The 18,900-nt window shown below is 48.0% G+C and overlaps 1 protein-coding gene across 1 annotated transcript in view; it reads left to right on the plus strand.

The window, feature by feature from the left end:
• The first annotated feature begins 15,726 nt into the window (after positions 1-15,726).
• ITGB3 (integrin subunit beta 3) overlaps positions 15,727-18,900 on the plus strand; it is a 54,608-nt gene continuing 51,434 nt past the window's right edge. Inside the window, exon 1 of the mRNA XM_053211775.1 lies at positions 15,727-15,883. Within this exon, the coding sequence (XP_053067750.1) occupies positions 15,817-15,883 (67 nt within the window). The 5' untranslated portion in view covers positions 15,727-15,816. The remainder of the gene's footprint in view (positions 15,884-18,900) is intronic.

Raw genomic sequence — 18,900 nt, forward strand, 5'->3', positions numbered from 1 at the left:
GCTTACACTCTCCCCTGCTCTGCCCCTTCCCCACCGCCTGTCCAAAGGTCATTGTGTGCGTCCTGGCTCCTAAGCCCAGAGCCTGTCCTGCCCCCTGGAGACAAAATGGGGAAGGCAGTCACTAGGGCCAAGGTGATCACGGAATGGGGTCTGCTGAGGCCACAGGCAAATTTCAGAGAGATGACGATAAAGAGCATTATCAACTTAGCGAACACCTACTATGTGCTGGGCGCTGTGCTAAGCACTTCACTTTTTCTCATAGCAGCCTGCGAGGTAAGAGTCCTTATCCCTGTTAAGATTTTTAAGACATGACAGAGAATGACAACAAGCTCTATTCTTTAGTCTCTTAATTTCTCTGCTCCAGTCGAAGGCTGTAGCATGGTATAATATTAATATTCCCAGAACGCCATTTTCATCAAGTTGCTTCCTCAGTTAGGACTTCCAAAACCTCCCTAAAAGCTACTGGTCACTCCCAAACTTTTCTGTCAGTTTCTTCATTTATTTGGCCCTACGCTCCTAGGGACACCACTTGCTGTGGCCAGCTGACCTCTTTCCCCTCAGCTAGCTCCCCCATTCTGCTTCCTCCTCCTCCTCCCCCCTCTTCCTCCTCCTCCCCCCTCTTCCTCCTCCTCCTCCTCGTCTCCCTCCTCCTCCTCCTCGTCTCCCTACTCCTCCTCCTCCCCATCTCCCTCCTCCTCCTCCCCGTCTCCCTCCTCCTCCCTCCTCCTCCTCCTCCTCCTCCCTCCTCCTCCTCCCCCCTCCTCCTCCTCCTCCCTCCTCCTCCTCGTCTCCCTCCTCCTCCTCCCCGTCTCCCTCCTCCTCCTCCTCCCCGTCTCCCTCCTCCTCCTCCTCCTCGTCTCCCTCCTCGCCTCCACGTCCTCTTGATCCATCTCATTCCTCCCTCCTGATGCGTGCTCTTCTTTCTGCGCAAATGATTCCCACCCTTCAAGACCCAAGTCAGGCTGCCCCCCCGCCCCGCACCCCCAGCTTTCCCCGCTGCCGGAGGTCTGTGCTAATTATCGATGGCCACAATTTAGTCTCCTTAACCCAGCTGTCAAGTTGGAACCCAAGATATCAGAGCTAGTGGAGACCCTGGAGACTTCCAGTGGAGTGTAATCACCTGAGAGCAGCATTTCGCGTAGTGACATCACTTGCCTGGGTGGCGTTCTGTAAAACGTCCTTGGTTACCAGGGCTTTCAGGTGGAAGGTGTGTTGGTGGAGGCTGCCGGTGGTGCAATATCCACCTCACACCGCTAGATGGCAGAATTGCAGCGGCATGCTTCTGCTGGGCGCCCAGGTGTGATGAACAGCTGGACCCGAGAAGCGGAGGAAGAGGAATTCTCAGGCTGGGCTGGAAGGAACCCTAAGAAGTCACTCGGTCCATCACTATGCCTTCAGGAAAATGGGGGTTTTATTCACTTGCAAAGACTCACAACTATTAGCCAGCTTGCTTCAGTAACCCCACAAAATTTTGCAAAGAGGGGTCAAAGGGAGGACACTATCCCGAACACGTCCAGTCGGCTCCTAAGTCGCATCCGTGCTGGTCTTCAGTCCCACAGGTTGCAAAATGAGGAGGATGATGAGCTCATCGTTAATCCCTTGCAGCTTTCTGATACTGACCATTTAGAACTCGACAAACTTCTTGCTATTCAGTTTTGGTCCATTTGCTCTCTTTTCATCGCCATTGTGGTTCTAGAACTTTCAGGGGTAGAAAGCATTCACTCAGAAGAACTATGGAGTGCACTGTAGTAGGTGCTTTGGGAGATTAACAAAACAAAACAAAACAAAACAAAACAAAACAAAACAAAGTTTTGAGTTTAAGCTCTCTTGGAGGACAAACGACCTGTGTGTGAATAGTTAAACTACGTTAAAAGACAAAATAGAAGAAAGGACACCAGGCAGTATAAGTCTATGTATCAAAGGAGAGGCTTGGGATCCCACAGAGCAGTGGGAGCTCAGAGGAGATGTAGTCAGGGAGGGTTTCACAGAAGAGGTGTGGCAAGCTTGGATCTCCACCAACTAGAACCAGTCTCTGTCTTTTAGGACTTGGTAAAAAGAAATAGGGAAGAATGAAAGGACAGGGAGAAAAAGAACTGGAGAATGGGACGAGAGGCATGCAGAATGGAAGAGAGATAGAGGGGTGAGCAGGGACCACACTCTGGAGTGATGTGCACCAATTCAGAGGTAGAGAAGACATATAAAAACAATCTAAAGGTAAACTGGGAAAGTACTTTCTTTTCTCCCCTAACCTTGTAGAACCACAGAATTATAGACTTCCAGGCTGGGAAGAGACCTCTAGTTCAAACTCTTCCATCAGAGCTTTGTAACATGACTACCCATTGTTCACTTGAATACTTACCGTGATGTGGGACTCGCCACCTCTCAAGGTAACCCATTCCATTTGAGAGAAACTCTGATATTCTTCTTAGTAAGAATCTGATATTTACACTTCTGAGATTTCTATCAAATGGCCCTGGATTTGTCTTCCAAAGTAACCCAGAAAAGATGTAAGAACATTCCCCAAGACAGAAGTTGGCATTTCTTCTTTCCTCAGCTGAGGGCCTACCAGCAGGTGCTTGTTCCAGGCCCAAATCCTTGAATCCATTTAACGTGGCCAGTTGCTTTCTAACTTGTTCCATCTGGGGCTCAGTTCTCTCTTAGCAGTGTACTTGCACACTTAATTTTTTTTTAATGTTTATTTTTGAGAGAGACAGACATGAGTGGGGGAGGGGTAGAGAGAGGGAGACACAGAATCTGAAGGCAGGCTCCAGGCTCTGAGCTGTCAGCACAGAGCCCAATACAAGGCTTGAACTCACAAACGGCGAGATCACGACCTGAGCCGAAGTCGGACGCTTAACCGACTGAGCCACCCAGGCGCCCTCCTTGCACACTTTAGAGTCTGGAAATTAATCTTCTGGACAGAAAAGATGTAATTGAGGTCAAAACTGCCAGCACAAAGGACTGCACTCTTCCTGTTCTTCTTGCTCTGAACATATGCACATCATATTCTTATTGATTCTAACATTAAAAAAATTTCCTCATTTAGGACTTATGCCTTCTTGGCCTTGTTCCTCACAGCCCCATGCCCCAAGTTTATGTTCACAATCAGCCCTCAGCTGCCCCTCCTTCCACCTTTACGGATAAGAACCCTCAGAACCTCTTTCCTCAGCTCCATCAGCCTCTTTGGAGCTCCTTCCCCACCTTTTTCCTTATTTAGTTGTTTGTGATTTGCTTTTGAATACCATCCATTCCGCTGGTGCTAGGAACAGAGATTTAACCATAAAAGGCCCTTGTGGGCACATTCATGCTCTTTTTCCAAGAAGATTTATATTTTTCATCATATTTTCAAAGGGGTCAGAGACCCATAAAAGGTTAAGAACCATTGTTTCAGAGTCTTTGTGGGATTCTGTTTATCTTTTCCCTCAATGTTTTGACATTGCATCTGGTGTGGCCAGAGTTCCTTCCAGGCTACCATGACCTCTAAGATAGCTCACCCCCTTCTCGAAGGACTCTCTTCACTTCTGCCTCTCTCCCAGACATCCCTGAGTCACACTTAGGTTTAAAGAGGCAATTCCACTTCCTCTGTGGCCCCACTTTGAGCTGACTAAATGTTCCTACCAAGCTGGACCCACGTGGGTGTGCACCACTGCCCCCCTCCCGGCTGGAGCTCGTTGAATTTCTACCGTCACTTCTCTTCCCTTATCACATTCGATGGCCTCCTCTGGGCTTCCAGACAGTGGGTTCCCTGTGGATGTGAGTCTTCTTGGTGGTCAGTATTCTCATGCCTACTCTCCTACCAGTTGCATTTTTCTTAGACAGAGTCCATTGTCAAATGGAGATGAATCCCATCTCTTAAATTTTTGGTCATCCCCAAGACAGTATGTGCAATTTCTACAAGAACTTAGTCATTCTGTGTTTATATGAATCTTACCTGGTGCCTCTGGCAACTAAGGGCCACAGTCAGTGTGGAGATAGGGGCTTGGGGTTGTCTGCGTCTCAGTTTTCTCTGTGGCACGTGGGACTTTGGTCCCAGCCCTTGAGGACCGGGAACCGCACATCTGGCTGGGCTGGTCTCAGGGCTCCCTCAGCCTCCTGACCCTCAGGCTTCAAAGGAGATTTAAAGGTAGCCCCCTGGGCCCTACCACCCCTCCTCCCATTCCATCCCAACCCACGCTCACTCTCTGAACTCAGCTCCTCTGTGCCCTACATGCTATGGAGAAGCCAGGGCCAAACATCCAGCGTTGACAACGCGGTTACCAGTTGGAATGTGAAGAGTTCCACACTGACTTCATGTGTTTTACTGCTGGTACTGCAACTTTTCGTTTGCCTTAGAATTTCCTCTTTGTGACAGTTTGCCAGGGTCTAGTCTCTTGTACTGAAAAAGCTGGCATGGTGCCAGGCCTTTGTTGTTTAGGAAATTGAATACAATCTGGTCCTTGCCCTCAAGGAATATCGAGACTGATGGGTAAGCTAAGACATGTTTCGTGCACAAACACGAAAACATCAAGCAGAAGGCAAAGGCTTGTAAGACTGATACTTGCAAAGAAGTGGGGGGGGGGGAGCTTGAGAGGGAGAAGCAGGCTTATTTCCAGTTAGGAGATCACAGAAAGCTCGTTGGAGGGGGAGGAGCTGGCATTGAAAGAGTAGAGGTGGGGGGGGGGTCGTTTTGATCCACACCCACAGAAGCAGTAGAGCAGTGGGTTAAGAGTAGAATCTCAAGGGAGTAGATCCCAAGCACTTGGGTGGTTCAGTTGGTTGAATGTCCGACTTCAGCTCAGGTCATGATCTCATGGTTTGTGAGTTCGAGCCCCGCATCGGACGTGTGACTGTCAGCGCAGAGCCCGCTTCAGATCCTCTGTCTCCCTTTCTCTCTGCCCCTCCCCTGCTCATGCTCTCCCTCTCAAAAATGAATAAACATTAAAAAAAAAAAAAAGAGTATAGTCTCAGGGTCACAATGGGTCTACGCTCAGGAGCGGTGTGACCTCCAGCAAGTTTCTCAACCTCTCTGAGCCTCAATTTCCCAATCTACAAAATGGAGATAACAGTAGTACTGGCCTCATTTGGTTATTAGGAGATGGATTAGTGAATGAATACATGTAAAACACTTAAAACACTGTCACTGTTTGAAGGATTCAGTAACTATTAGCTCTGTAGGGGAGAAGAATATTCTTCGAAGAGGGAACAACTCCAGCAAAAGAAGGAAAATGGAAGAACAATTCTTCTTTAAAAAAAAAATTAATTCCAGTGTAGTTATCGTATGGTGTTATATTGGTTTCAGGTGTACAAGATACTGATTCAACAATTCCATATATCACCCAGTGCTCACCATGGCAAGTGCACTCAAGAACTACTATTCTTTTGGGAATAATAAAATAATGATAAAAGTAATAAATATACCAAAATAATAAAAATACCTTGCAAACAAATGGAGAAGAAATAATGTTCATTAGAATACAATTGCCTTTACTGCATACCTATCCTGTGCTAATGCTCTTCTGTGCTTTCCATGCAATGTTCATTTACTGTTTTTTTTTTAATTAAGAGTTTTTTTTAAAAAGTTTAATTATTTTTGAGAGAGAGAGAGAGACAGAGTGCACGTGGAGGAGGGGCAGAGAGAGACAGAGACACAGAATCTGAAGCAAGCTCCAGGCTGTGAGCTGTCAGACAGAGAGAGAAAGAGAAAGAGAGAGAGAGAGAATCCCAAGCAGGCTCTGTGCTGTCTGCACAGACCCTGATGCAGGCCTCGATCTCGCAAACCATGAGCTCCTGACCTGAGCCAAAATCAAGAGTCAGATGCTTAACCGAGCCACCCAGGCGCCCCATTTCTTCTTTCCAGTACTCTTCCTGGGGCAGGCATGATTATCCCCATTCTACAAATGAGGAAACTGAGGCTGATAGAGACTAAGTATCACAAGAGCACTTAGAGAGCGAGCAGAAACTTCAGGAATCAGACCCGCATCCATTTGCTGCCTAAGCCTGGGCTGAGTTTCTAGCTATAGTCCCCTTGCCTTCCTTGGATCCCCCTTCCCCACCCCTGAGTCCCTCACCCCACAGCTACGCATATACAAACCTGCCAGCAGGTTAAAAAAGCAAGCAAGCAAACAAACAAACAAACAAACAAACAAACCACGGCTACAAACTCCAAAATACCAAGGTGATTTGGAATAAGGAAGTGACCAGAGACCCTTCCCAGGGAGCAGACCTCAAAGGAACCGGGGAATGCTACTCCGGGCTCCAGTTGAGAAAGTGAGAGGAGGGGACGCCTCCCTGGTGACCCTGTCCCTTTCTTTGTACCATCTGAGGCGTCTGGTTGAGCTGAATTTGAGGGTTGCTGGGTGGGGGAGATGGGACAGGAAGAGAGTATTCCAGGGCAGAGTCGGAGAGGCAGTGAGTCACTGGTGTGATAAGATCTGCCGCTTGGGTGGATAGGTTACTAAATTTCTTTTTTCCTGCAGGTTTGGACTTGTTAGGAGTAGTCCTGATACACAATCACTCCAGCATTTATTTGCCTTTTTTTTTTCTATCTTGATAAGAAATACAATTAAAAATTGCTGCAGATAGATAGGGCTGGGATTTATGGCTTAGAGCCCGCGTAGCTCATTTCTTGAATCTTCGGCGAGTTTATCATGTGCTTGTCCTCCATGTGTTGCCACGCTCCAATTAGTTTTTGAGGGACTTTGAAAGTTCTGTCCCCCTGCCTCAAAGGGCACCCATGGTCCCTGCCAGAGTGTCCCAAATGTCCATTATCAACCACTTTTAGCGGGCGTAGGCATTGAAGGGTCCTGGGTGTGGCTTGTTAATTGAATGTTTGGGCTTGGGAGTTGGAATGCCAGGGTTTGGAGCTGAGGACTATGGTTTATCAATGAATGAGCTTGGGCGAGTGGACTGTTCCTTTCTGTACTTTATTGTCCTCATCTGAGAAATGGGGATAAAAACAATACTCATCTCGTTGAGGGGTTCTGTGAGGATTTTACAAGGTAACATGTATGAAGCATTTAGCACAGTGGCTGTGACATAATAAGCCCCCAGTTGGGGCGCTTGGGTGGCTCAGCTGGTTAGGCGTCCGACTTCGGCTCAGGTCACGATCTCACGATTTGTGGGTTTGAGCGCCACGTCGGACTCTGTGCTGACAGCTTGGAGCCTGGAACCTCCTTTGGATTCTGTGTCTCCCTCTCTCTCTGCCCCACCCCTGCTCGTGCTCTGTCTCTATCTCAAAAATAAATAAGCATTGAAAAACAACAACAAAAATAAACCCTTAATAAATGTTGGCTATGAAGTTGTTACCACTCTGTCATCTTGCCTTATTCAGTGGATTGCCCAGTAACAGTTCTGAGGCAAGAGGAAACATCACATTTTGTGATCCAGGCAAAGGAAAGCTCTAGAAAGAACAGGGCATTCATTAAAGTAGGATGGTTTCAGTTGAAGATTTGATCACATACAAGTTCCGCTGAGCATTTAAGGGTTGGGGGTGAGGGTGCAAGCCCCTAGGGAAGGACCAAAGAAACAGGATCAGGAGGACAGATAAAAGGTGGTTGGGAGAAACTAGCGAGGGATGGGGAATACGGCCCTTGGGGTGGTCACAAGTGTGAGCCCCTGAGGGGAGGAGAATGGAGCAAGAGGGGTGGAGAGGAGAGTGGGGGGGAGGGAGGGCCAGAGAAGTGGAGGTGTTCTCCTGCCAGGGGTCCTGGTGAGGATGAAGGAGGCATGACTCTCCCCTTCCACCTTCCTCAGTTCCTCAGGCCTCGTGGCTTCCAAGTCAGGGCCTAGGACCGCAGGTCTTACTGGGTTGGAAACAGCCAGAGCCATGGGGAAGTGAGCCATACTGCTGATCACACTCCCAGCTCACTGTCATCCCACTCTTTGTCATTCTTTCAGGGAAAAGCTGAATCCCAGGGGCCCTCTGTTCAGCCCAGACCTTGGTCTAGTGCCCAAGTTTTTCCGGTGTGGCTGCCGTATCTCAGAAGTCAGCGGGGCATGGCTGAGAACTTCTTATAATAGTGAAGACAGGAAGTGGTCAGGACCTGGAAATAGAGCAGTCCTAGGGGGTGGGAGGGTAGCGAGAAGGCTTTTCTGGTGGAAAAAGGCCTTGGGTGCCTCCATGGGCCATAATTCCCTCGTGTAGACTTCCTGGGCTTGACCTGGACTGCAGGGACCCTACGGGTAACTGTTTCTTTGTAGACTTCCCAATTTTATCTCAGAAATGGGCAGCGCGAGAATGTTGTATTCCAATAGGAATTTCTCCCATTAACATGGCAATGCCCACCTAAAACATTTGGGGGTGTCTGCCATCCTGTACCCACACTTAATGTGTGGGAGACAATGGGTTGTAGAATCAGGTCAACTGTTGTGGTTTTTTTTTTGTAATGTTCATTTATTTTTGAGAAAGAGAGAGAGAGAGAGAGATGACAGAGCATGAGTGGGAGAGGGGCAGAAAGAGAGAGAGAGAGACACAGGATTCAAAGCAGGCTCCAGGCTCTGAGCTGTCAGCACAGAGCCCAGTGCGGGGCTCAAACTCACAAACTGTGAGATCATGACCTCAGCCAAAGTCAGATGCTCAACCGACTGAGCCACCCAGGCACCCCAGATCAACCTGTTCTTCGTTCTAGCTTTACTACCTTCCACCTGGGTGCCTTGACTACTACTGCTACTAATTGCCTCTTTATCCCTCCAAGCCTTACTATCTGCCTCTGTTAAAAGTTATTATGCTGTTATTATGAGGATTAAGGAAGATGATCAATATTTGTAAAGAAGGAGGTATATAAAAAGAGGAGGGTATATATGCAATGTACTATTGTATATGTGCCAAAGATCACCCATGGATCGGTACAGGGGCAGGGAATCTGACCTAGGAGCTGTCAGAGGATGCTCAGTTTGACCAGCAACAGCCTCACCCATAGCCTATAATGTCCTCCCACCTTAACTGGGCCAACATTGCCCAGGGGTCTAGCGATAGGAGCAATGAAGAAGCAGATGGGTGTCTTGACTTGTAGGCAGAATCTGGGGATTTTGACTAGGAATCCAGCAGAGATGAGTTGATCCTAAGGTGGAAAAGCTAACTCACATATATTGACTACTTACTACATGCCAGCGACTGTGCTAACTGTCTTACGTTAATTTTTTTCCCATCTAACTCCCATCTTGCAGATGAGGAAACTGAGGCCAAGTGAAGTTAAGTAACTTGCCCCAGGTTACTAACAAATGGCAGAGCTAGTTTTTGAATCCTGCCCACCGGACTATGGTGAGTTCAATCCTGACATTACTCTCTCTCACGAGGGGGAGTAAGGAGAGCCTGAAAGGGCTAAGACATGTGTCTGGAGCCCAGCTGCAAGCTTGTATTCACTGGAGCAGAGACTCAATGACTGGGGATTTAGAAAGACACAAAACAGGAATTGGGTGTCAGAAGCCAAGCAGCAGCTCTGTTATCAGAACATGGTGTTACCCTGGCTTCAGGGTTGGTTGGGGAAAGGGCCTGAATTGGTTTCAGATGGAGTGTAAGCAGTTACACGATGCCTTCTATGGGCATAGAGCCTGAATCCTTGAGTCTTGGCCAGGTGGTACCTTGTATGCTGAGCTGGGATGCAAAGTCCTTGGCTCTCACTTTTTTTTTTCTCCTCAGCAGAGATAGTTCTGGTTCATGAGAGGATGCACCCCAAGACAGAAGTTGATTGTCTTGGGCCCAACTGGGCTCAAGCCCCAGGAGGGCGGGGCCTTGGTGTTCTTTGCTACTGTATCTTGAGAAGGACCTGGAACATAGCAGGTACTTGATATGTGCTAGTGAATGAGTGTAAAATGCCAAGGCTGAGCTCCTCTCTCCCCAACTATCCTGATAAAATCTAGGAGTACTTTCTCAGAGAGCTCCCCGGAGTCTAGACATTCCAAGCTATACCAGTTTTAGTCATTGTGGACTCTAAAAAGCCCATTTTCCTTTAAGCCAAAGGAACAGCTAGGTCAGCCTTTTCTCAATGGACAGAAGGACCTCTGCCAAATGTGTAGGAGGAGAAGATTCTGAGCCAATATGCGACTCCAGACTTAGTCTCCTTAACTACAGGAATGGATTTGCATTGAGAGATCTAGTCTTTCCACAAATAGTAACAATAATAATTACATATTCCTCTGTGCTTTTCAGAGTCCAAAGGGCTTTCATATCCATGGTCTCATAGAACCTCATAACGATGTGTGTGTGTTGAAGGGCGGGGGTTAGAGTTAGAGTGGGATTGGTGGTGAGGAAAAGGGCAGGGACCAGATGGGTTATTTTTTACAGATACAGGAAATGACTATAGAGAAGATTTGGACTTTTTCAAGATCACGTAACTAGTATGACTTTTAAGGCAAGCATGACTTTTAAGGCAAGAGGTCTAGGAAATGGCCAAAACCTGGTTCCTCCAATGAAGATCTGAACAGGGGTGGGGCTTCCCCAGTGGGGCAGATAACTGGTGAGAGCACAGGTAAAGGATCCCTAGTTTGGTGTCAGCTCAGCTATGGTCAGGCAAGGGGCCAGATAACATGATTTTTGCCTCTTAAAGGGGCAAAAGTCTTGGAGAAGATCTACATGTCATGCCTTCAACACCCCTCCCCTCCATCCGCAGCCTCTCAAGAAGACCACAGAATGGACGCTCTGTGTCCACCATTGTTGCTCAATTAATATTTTATTTCATTATTTATTTACTTAATTAAAAATTTTAACATTTGTTTATTTTTAAGAGACAGACAGCACAAGCAGGGGAGGGGTGGAGAGAGAAGGCGGGGGGGGGGGTGGGGTGGGGTGGGTGGGTGGACACAGAATCCGAAACAGGCTCCAGGTTCTGAGCTGTCAGCACAGAGCTCGACGCGGGGCTGGAACTCATGGACCACAAGATCATGACCTGAGCCGAAGTCGGGCGCCTAACCGACTGAGCCCCCCAGGCGCCCCAATAATTTATGAAAATTAGTTAAGAAATTAGTAGAAAGTAATTAGTAGTTAAAATTAGTTGCTAAGAAAGTAAGAAAAAAAAATAGAAGAGATTCTTTTACATGCTGAGGTCCTACTGGGCAATGTAAAGATAACGAACTATAGTTCCTGCTCTCCAGGAGCTCGTTGTTCAGCAGCGGTGGAGAGGTGAGCGTGAAAAACCTCATAATCACAGAACTTCTGCTTCTGACTCTGACAAAGTGGTATGGGGCTCTCTCTCCCATGTTAAACAATACATTTAGACAAAATGTTTGAGGAGCTGCTTTGGACGCCAAACTAAAACCATCGAGGGAAGGGAAACACGTGCGGTGAGGCCTATGGCTGCCCCACTTTCTGCTTGGGGGGGACTGTCTGGATGGCATGGCAAGGAAGTGAACCTAAGAAGGGCATGGCGGTCTCACCCAAGAGCACAGCTTAGAGCTGGAGGCTGCTGAGGGGGCTGTCATCTGTGGGGAAGGTTCTTAGAGTGGAAGTTGCTGACTGGAGAGGTGCCCCCAGAAGTCTGCATGGGTGTCCCCCGGGGTCTTTGGATGAGGGAGAAGCAGCACATGTACATGGTGAGGTTCTGGAAGTCTTAGCAGAAGGCAGATGGGAGCTGAACAGAAGTTGCACATCGCCTAGAGATGTTGGAGTTTCAGCTCAGTCAGAGTGCAGGGACCTCACTGAACAACTTGGGTCCCTAGATGATACAGGAGGTCTACACGCTTTAGGAATAAGGACCGTATTCTATAGTCAAAAATAAAAACGACTAAAAATAAAAAATATATATAAAAGACTAGTCTTGTAAACGAATAAAACCAAGCTTGACTGCATCAAGATTATTTGCCAGTAATTTAAATGCCTAATAGGACGACACTCAATGCTCTTCGAGGGAAGATCACATAAACTCTAAAATGAATCATCTACAATGTGTAGTATGCAGTCTAATATTACTATATATTTGAAGAAGCAGGAAATTGGGGCCCACAGTTTTTAAAAAAAGCAATCAAGTAAAACAGTCCCTGAGAGGAGTCAGAATGAGCAGACAGGCATTTTTAAAGGATTATAAACATGCTTAAGGACATAAAAGGAAACATAGATATAATAACTGAAGATATGGTGAATCTCAGCAGAGAAACTGAAACTATAAAAGAGAAGTGAAGGGAAATTATTCGAACTTAAAAACACAATGTCTGAAAAATTCCCTGGATAGGCTTAGCGGCATATTAGAGACTGCAAAATATAGAATTGAGAGACTTAAAGAGAGATCAATAGTCTAATCTGAAAAAGAAAAAGAAAAAAGGGATTAAAAAAAAAGAATAGTGCCTCAGTGGTCTGTGGGATAATATCTAAATACTTATAATTATATAAATAATTATAAATATTTAGGTGACATCTAAAATATGTGTAATTGGAATTTCAGAAGGTAAGGAGAGAGAATGAGCAGAAAAAATATTTGAAGAAATAATAGCTTAAAAGTTCCTATATTTGGTGATTGGAGTGCCTGGGTGGCTCAGTTGGTCAAGCATCAGACTCTCGATTTTGGCTCAGGTCATGACCTCATGGTCGGTGAGATTGAGCCCTGCATCGGGCTCTGCGCTGACAGAGTGGAGCCTGCTTAGGATTCTCTCTCCCTCTCCCTCCGCCCTTCTCCCCCATGTACACGCTCTGTGTCTCTCTCTCTCAAAATAAAAAAAAAATTTTTTTTAAAGTTCCTATATTTGGTGAAAAATAAGCCACTTACATATTCAAAAGACTCATCAGCCCCAAGCAGGATAAATACCAAGAAAACAACACCTATTCGCCATATAGTCAAGCTGGTAAAAAAAGCAAAGATAAAGAGAAAACTTAAAAGCAACTAGAGACCATCCTGAGACAGTTTGAGCAACAAAATAATGATGGCCCTGCATTATGACTTGTGGAATAAAATAAATATCCACGAATTCATACTGATATAAGTAAATAACTGAAATTTTATTTATTAAAATGTTTTTAACGTTTCTTTGTTTTTGAGAGAGAGAGAGCATGAGTGGGAGAGGGGCAGACAGAGACAGAGACACAGAATCCAAGGCAGGCTTCAGGCTCTGAGCTGTCAGCACAAAGCCCAATGCGGAGCTCGAACTCACAAACTGTGAGATCATGACCTGAGCCGAAGTCGGTCGTTTGACTGACTGAAGCACCCAGGCGTCCCTATAATTGAAATTTTAAAATAAGAGAAAAGGGGCAACTCTTCCTTATTGTGGAACTCCAATTGATAGCAGTGAAAGGAAAAAAAGGAAGTAGAAATCACTCTTAATCAAACACCATGGGACTGATAGCAGTCAAGAACCATTAATAGGTGCTAAAATTATTGAAAGTATGAAGAAAAACATATTTGTATAGAATTGAAGTGTCTTTCCATAAAACACTTATTAATTACAAAAAGGAAAGCAGTAACTTTATGGTGAAGAAGTCTGGCACACACCACCTGAACCATGTGACCGCGGTTAACATTGTGGTTAACATTGTGGTTAACGTTGACTGAGGTTAACCAATGACCGAGGTTAACATTGTAAGTAACAAGACATACTGTCATCAGGTACCACCTGATATGACGTGTCCACGAGCACATCATTACTGTGGTATTCTGTCTAGAATCCCTCAATACAATCATGAGAAAACATCAGACCAACCCAAACCGGGAAACATACTGTAAAATAACTGGCCTAACAATTGACACAAAAGTGTCAAGGTGAAGAAAGAAATAGGCTGAGAAGATGTCACGTTGGATCCTGGACTGGAAAAAGGACCTTAGTGGGAAGATTGGCAAAATCCAAATATTGTATCTCGATTCGTTAATACTATTGTGTCTATGTTAATTTCCTGCGTCTGATAATTATGACTTGGTAATAAGATGTGGACATTAGAGGAAACCGGGTGAAGGATTGGAGAGAAGTCTTTAGTATTTTGTAATTTTTCTGTAAATGATTTCAAAACAAATAAACAAAAATCAAAACCAGAGGGAAAAGACAGGGGAACCACGATGGTAGGGGTGGCTGACTGCTCATAAGAAACAGTGGAGGCCAGAAAACAGTGGAACAACATCTTTAAAGTACAAGAAAACCACCTCCCCTACCGCTGTCAACATAGAAATCTAGATCTAAGAAATATTGCAAACCAGCAGGAAACAAATGAATATTGAGCATATTTGTTGCCAGGAGACCTTCACTGCAAGGTTTGTTAAAGGAAGTTTTTCAGGCTGAAGGGGCTGGGGAGTGGGACAGCAGGTTTGTTGAACCTCTGGTGCCAACAGAGCTAGGCTGAGGAGACAACTGGGTGATTGGGAGATTGGTTATAATTGTGGGAATTGAGCAAATAAGTAAATACGTGGGCAGACATGCGACCAGGCCGTGTGATCTGGATTTTGTGCCAGGGCAAGGACAGCACTGTGAACATGGTTTAGAGACTCTTCCCCAGCGGAGAGAGGCATGTGCAGCTGGTGTCTCAAACCCCGGGTCAGGAAGCCCAGCTACCCTTTGTGGGCTGGCTCCTCCTCTGTCCCCTTCAACTTGCTAGTGACATTTCTGCTGATGGGTGCTGCTCTTTTGCTGTATCCTAATGTTTTGGAGGTCTGAGGAGGAAGTGCCCACCTCTGCAGAGGGTGGGGCTGGAGGAACGGGCCCAGACAAGCCTACCTGGAAGAGATTACATCGGGGATATTTTGAAAGAGAAGTGTAATTTCCCAGGTGGAAGATTTAGGAAGGTCAGTCAGATGGAAAGCCATGGAGTGTCTGAGAATGCCAAGTTAACTTCCTGGGCTAGGGTGGGAGATGAGGCTGGAAAGCTGAGTCAGGGCCAGGTTTCAGGTATCTTGCGTGTCTCAAGAGAGGGCTTAGGGAAGCCCAGGGGCAGGTTGAAAGCCCTTAGGGGAGCCCAGGAGCTGGAGAGACTTCCATATCCTCTTTGATGCATCAGGTTTGGTTTTTATGTCATTAGAGCTACCCATTGCGTCAGGAGCACCAGCCCCAGCCCCTGGCGGTCTGCTGCTCACATCCACGGCGTTTTGCCCCTCTGAGCCGGCTGGTTTCTGGTCTTGGGAAAGACCCAGAGACCCAGGGGAGGGACTGGCGGGGGGGGGGGGGGGGGGGGAAGGGGGGGCAGGCAGAGAGTGGGAAGGAAACCTTGGAGGAAAATACGATAAAGCTGCAAAGCCTGTGAGTTTGCGTTTGGAGGAAGTGTATTGGCCCCTGTCCTGAAACGTTGATCACTTTCCATAGCAAGCCAAGTATTTGTAGAGAGAGGCCCTTTATGGACATCATTGCTTACACAAGCTTGAGATGCGGTCTTGTCAAGAGGCTTTCTGGAAAACCAAAGTAACCCAAAGGGGGAAAAATAGTGAATAACGAAGGACTAGACCGGTGCTTGGCATAGAGTAAGCATTCAAAAAGTTGTCAAATAAACAAATTAAAGTGTGCATGAATGAAACTCAAGGTACAGAGGGAAAGTGCCCGGGAGTTCGGGTAAAAGAGAAAGCCCTCAGGAGGTGAGACGGGGTCAGGAGACGGGCCACAGGCTCCTGGCTTTTCTAAGCATACCCGGGATCCGGACGCGGACCCCGGGACCAGGATGTCTGCGGAGAACGTGCCCACGACCCCGCTCCGGTCCCAGCCTCGCCTCTCGAGGCGGGTCCCGGCCAGGCGGGGGGAGAGGAGCCGAGGTTTCCCACCACCCCCTTGCCGGCGCAGGGTCCAGAAAAGCGCCGGAGGGGAGGAAGCTCGAGTCCGCGGCCCGCCCCGTTTGTCCCACCCACTGCGTCCGCTCCCCTCCCCTCCCCTCCCGCTGCGGGAAAAGTGGCCGCGGGCGCCGCTACTCGCTGTGGGGCGGGCGCGGCGGCGGCGGCGGCGGACGAGATGCGAGCGCGGCCGCTCTGGGCCGCCGTGCTGGTGCTGGGGGCGCTGGCGGGCGTCGGTGTCGGAGGTGGGTGAGGCTCCCGCGCTGCGGGGACGCGGCTCCCCGGAGATCCGCGCCGCGCATCCTGCCGCCGCGGAGTCTGCGGACTCGGAGCCGGGAGACGCGCGGGCCGTCCCCACCCACGCGTCTGCGCTCCGAGTGCGCGGGGCCAGGCTGGGCCGCCGGAGCCCGCAGCCGGGGAGCTTCCCGACCCCGCGGTAGCACGGCTCAGAGGCCACCTAGGGGCGGGTCCTCCAGGACGCCGGAGCCCTTAGGGGAGTCGGGCGCCTGCCCCCGGCAGCCTCGGCGCGCGCGCGCGCGGGGGGTGGCGGGCGCACCTTCGGGGCGGCGCGCATCGCAGGTGGTCTGGGGCGTGCGGGGGCCGGCTGGCTCCGGCGGGCGCGGCGAGCTGCGGCTTCCCGGGGCTGTTCCCGCGCGCTGTCGAGGGATGTGGTTGTAGCTGCTCGGATGAGAGTGTGTGCGCGCGCGGGTGTGCCCGCTCCTGCACATTCCTCTCTCTCCTTGGGTTACACTTTCTCCCAAGTTTTCTTTTCTTTTCTTCTTTTTCCTTGGTGGCTCCCGGCAGGAGCGGTTCGGAGGAGGGTGAGGGCTCTGGCTCCCACCCTCCTCCTGGGTCCTGGGTTACAGCAGTTCCTCCGCTTCCGGGATCGCCCTCCAGTATATGCGAGGAGCCACACCACGGGTCCCTGTTACTGGCTTCGATCCCTGGCTTTGTCTCTCCCGCTGTTGCACACACCATGCCAAGGCGGTTAGCATTCGATTCGGCCTCATTGGACCTGGGAGCGGGTGGAGGGGCAGAGATTACAGTCCAGGGATGCTGCCCGTGGTCCTTCCGGAGCCCTAGTGACCTTGCCAGGGAGAACTCTGGCTCCTGGTCCGCTAGGGCGTTCCTCTGCAGAGGACACCCATGTGTACATATATGTACTCTTAATGAAACCAGTAGTACTCCTTGTAAGACAAGTTAAATCCTGCAGAAGGTATTTAAAAGAGATAAGTCCATATCAAAGATAGCTCTTCAGAAATACTTTGATGACTGCCTTCAAGATCTTGTGTGTGTGTGTGTGTGTGTGTGTGTGTGTGTGTATAAGAGATTATACAGGACAAGGCAACAATATTAAAAAAAACACTTTAATGTATGGTTGACATACAAAAAGCTGTATTTATTTAATGTATATGACTTGATGAATTTGTAGATAAATGTACACCCAGGAAACCATCCCCACAATCTGTATGAATGATGTGATGGGGGAGTTACAGATCATTTATAGGGGACTAAGCTGTTTTTGCCGAAGCTTCCCATGCGATAGATGCTCAACCATGTCAACCGATGTCTTCAGCCTACAGTGAGCAGCCTGGTGACCATAGGACAGAAATACGCATCTCCAGCCTTGTGTCCTGGGAGGTGTTAGAGCCGCGGTTCAGATGCTGCCTGGTGTCGATGAGGGCAGTGGGGCCGCCTGCTTCCGTGAACTTAAAACATTTTCTTTTTACGTCTACAGCTTTCTGAATTTCTGAATGATTTCTGAGTCTAATCATTACATTCTTATAGTCTTAGAAGGAAATGAAGTAACATAAGGTAGAGCCTAGCATGGTGCAGGTGCCAGTATTAGTGAAGATGAGGAGTGTACCTGTCATTTTGGTGTCTCTTCCTCCACCCCTCCCTCCTGGTCTTTTTTGTAGATCTGGTTTACAGAGTTGTAATGATCCATATAGGATACCACCGCATTGACATACTTAAGTTTGCATTAAATATCCTTTGGGAGATCTGTTCACAGATTCGTCGTTGATTGGGATCATTCCAGCTGTTGTGATGGGTTGTGCTGAGCCAGCCCCAGACTCCTTCTGAGAGCCAGGGTGGAGAAGTATTTAAGAGCTTGCTCTCTAGAGTCAGACCTCCAAAATAATAGACTCCTGGTAAAAGCAATTTCAATTATGTTTAAATCCCCTACCCCAGGGTTGAATCCCCCGCTGCTGGGTTGCAGGTGTTGTCAGATTCCCGGGGAAGCAGGAGGTTAGGATGAGAGGAGAAGAGGGTTGTTGGTCCACACAGTGTTGAAGGGACACACAGAAAGAGCTGGGTGGTGGCACAGAGAGGCTGTCCCAGAATAGGAGAGTCTGGTATGGGGAGAAGCGAGGTCGTTTGAGGGTAGAATTGAAATTTGGAATTTACATGCAAAGATGATCTTTCTGGCTTCACCCAAGAGGTATTGGGTTTTGTGGCTTCCCGAGTTTAAGTCTTTATTCTAACCTGAGACCTAAGGGATAACTAGTTTTGTTTGCTGTCACCATCTAAGTTGATTAGTTCTGAGTTGAAGTGCTAATTTCTCCTTCTGAGTTTATATCCTGGAAACTCTCCAGATGAAGCTTCTGCAGGAACCTTCAGGGCCTGGAGAGACATGGCAGGAAGGCTTGTTGGCTGGGGAAAGGGACAGCTATGGTTTAAAACCAGCCAGATGCGTGTTTAATTCTTGATTTTGCCTCTTATTGGCTGTGTGACCTTGGGCAAGTTACTTCATCTCTTGGGAATCTCAGTTTCCTCATCTGTAAAGTGGAGAAAACAATACTTCGATGATTATGCCAATTAAATGAGATAAAGGCACAAAATAAGCATTCAACAAATGGCATTTACTATTTTATTATTATTACCAGTTATTATTTTAGAGAGAGAGAACGTGAGTAGGGGATCGGGCAGAGGGAGAGAGAGAATCAGCACAGAGCCCTACATGGGTCTGGATGTGGGGCTCGATCCCATGACCCTGGGATTATGACCTGAGCCGAATCAAGGGTCAAATGTGCAACCTACTGAGCCACTCAGGCACCCCAAATGGCGCTTACTATTACAATTATTCCTATCCATGGTACCTACCATGTGTTGGAGACAAGAGCTATTACTGCTTCATGCAGGCATGCAACCCAGGCTCCCAGAATGAGACGATGGAGTCCCTTATCCCATACCCTTGTGACATTCCGCCATTGGTGGTGTGGCATATCTCAGCCACTCTCACCCAGCAAGAAGCCACAGA

The sequence above is a fragment of the Acinonyx jubatus genome, chromosome E1 (genome assembly GCF_027475565.1).
Source record: "Acinonyx jubatus isolate Ajub_Pintada_27869175 chromosome E1, VMU_Ajub_asm_v1.0, whole genome shotgun sequence".
In the NCBI taxonomy this organism is placed as follows: domain Eukaryota; kingdom Metazoa; phylum Chordata; class Mammalia; order Carnivora; family Felidae; genus Acinonyx; species Acinonyx jubatus.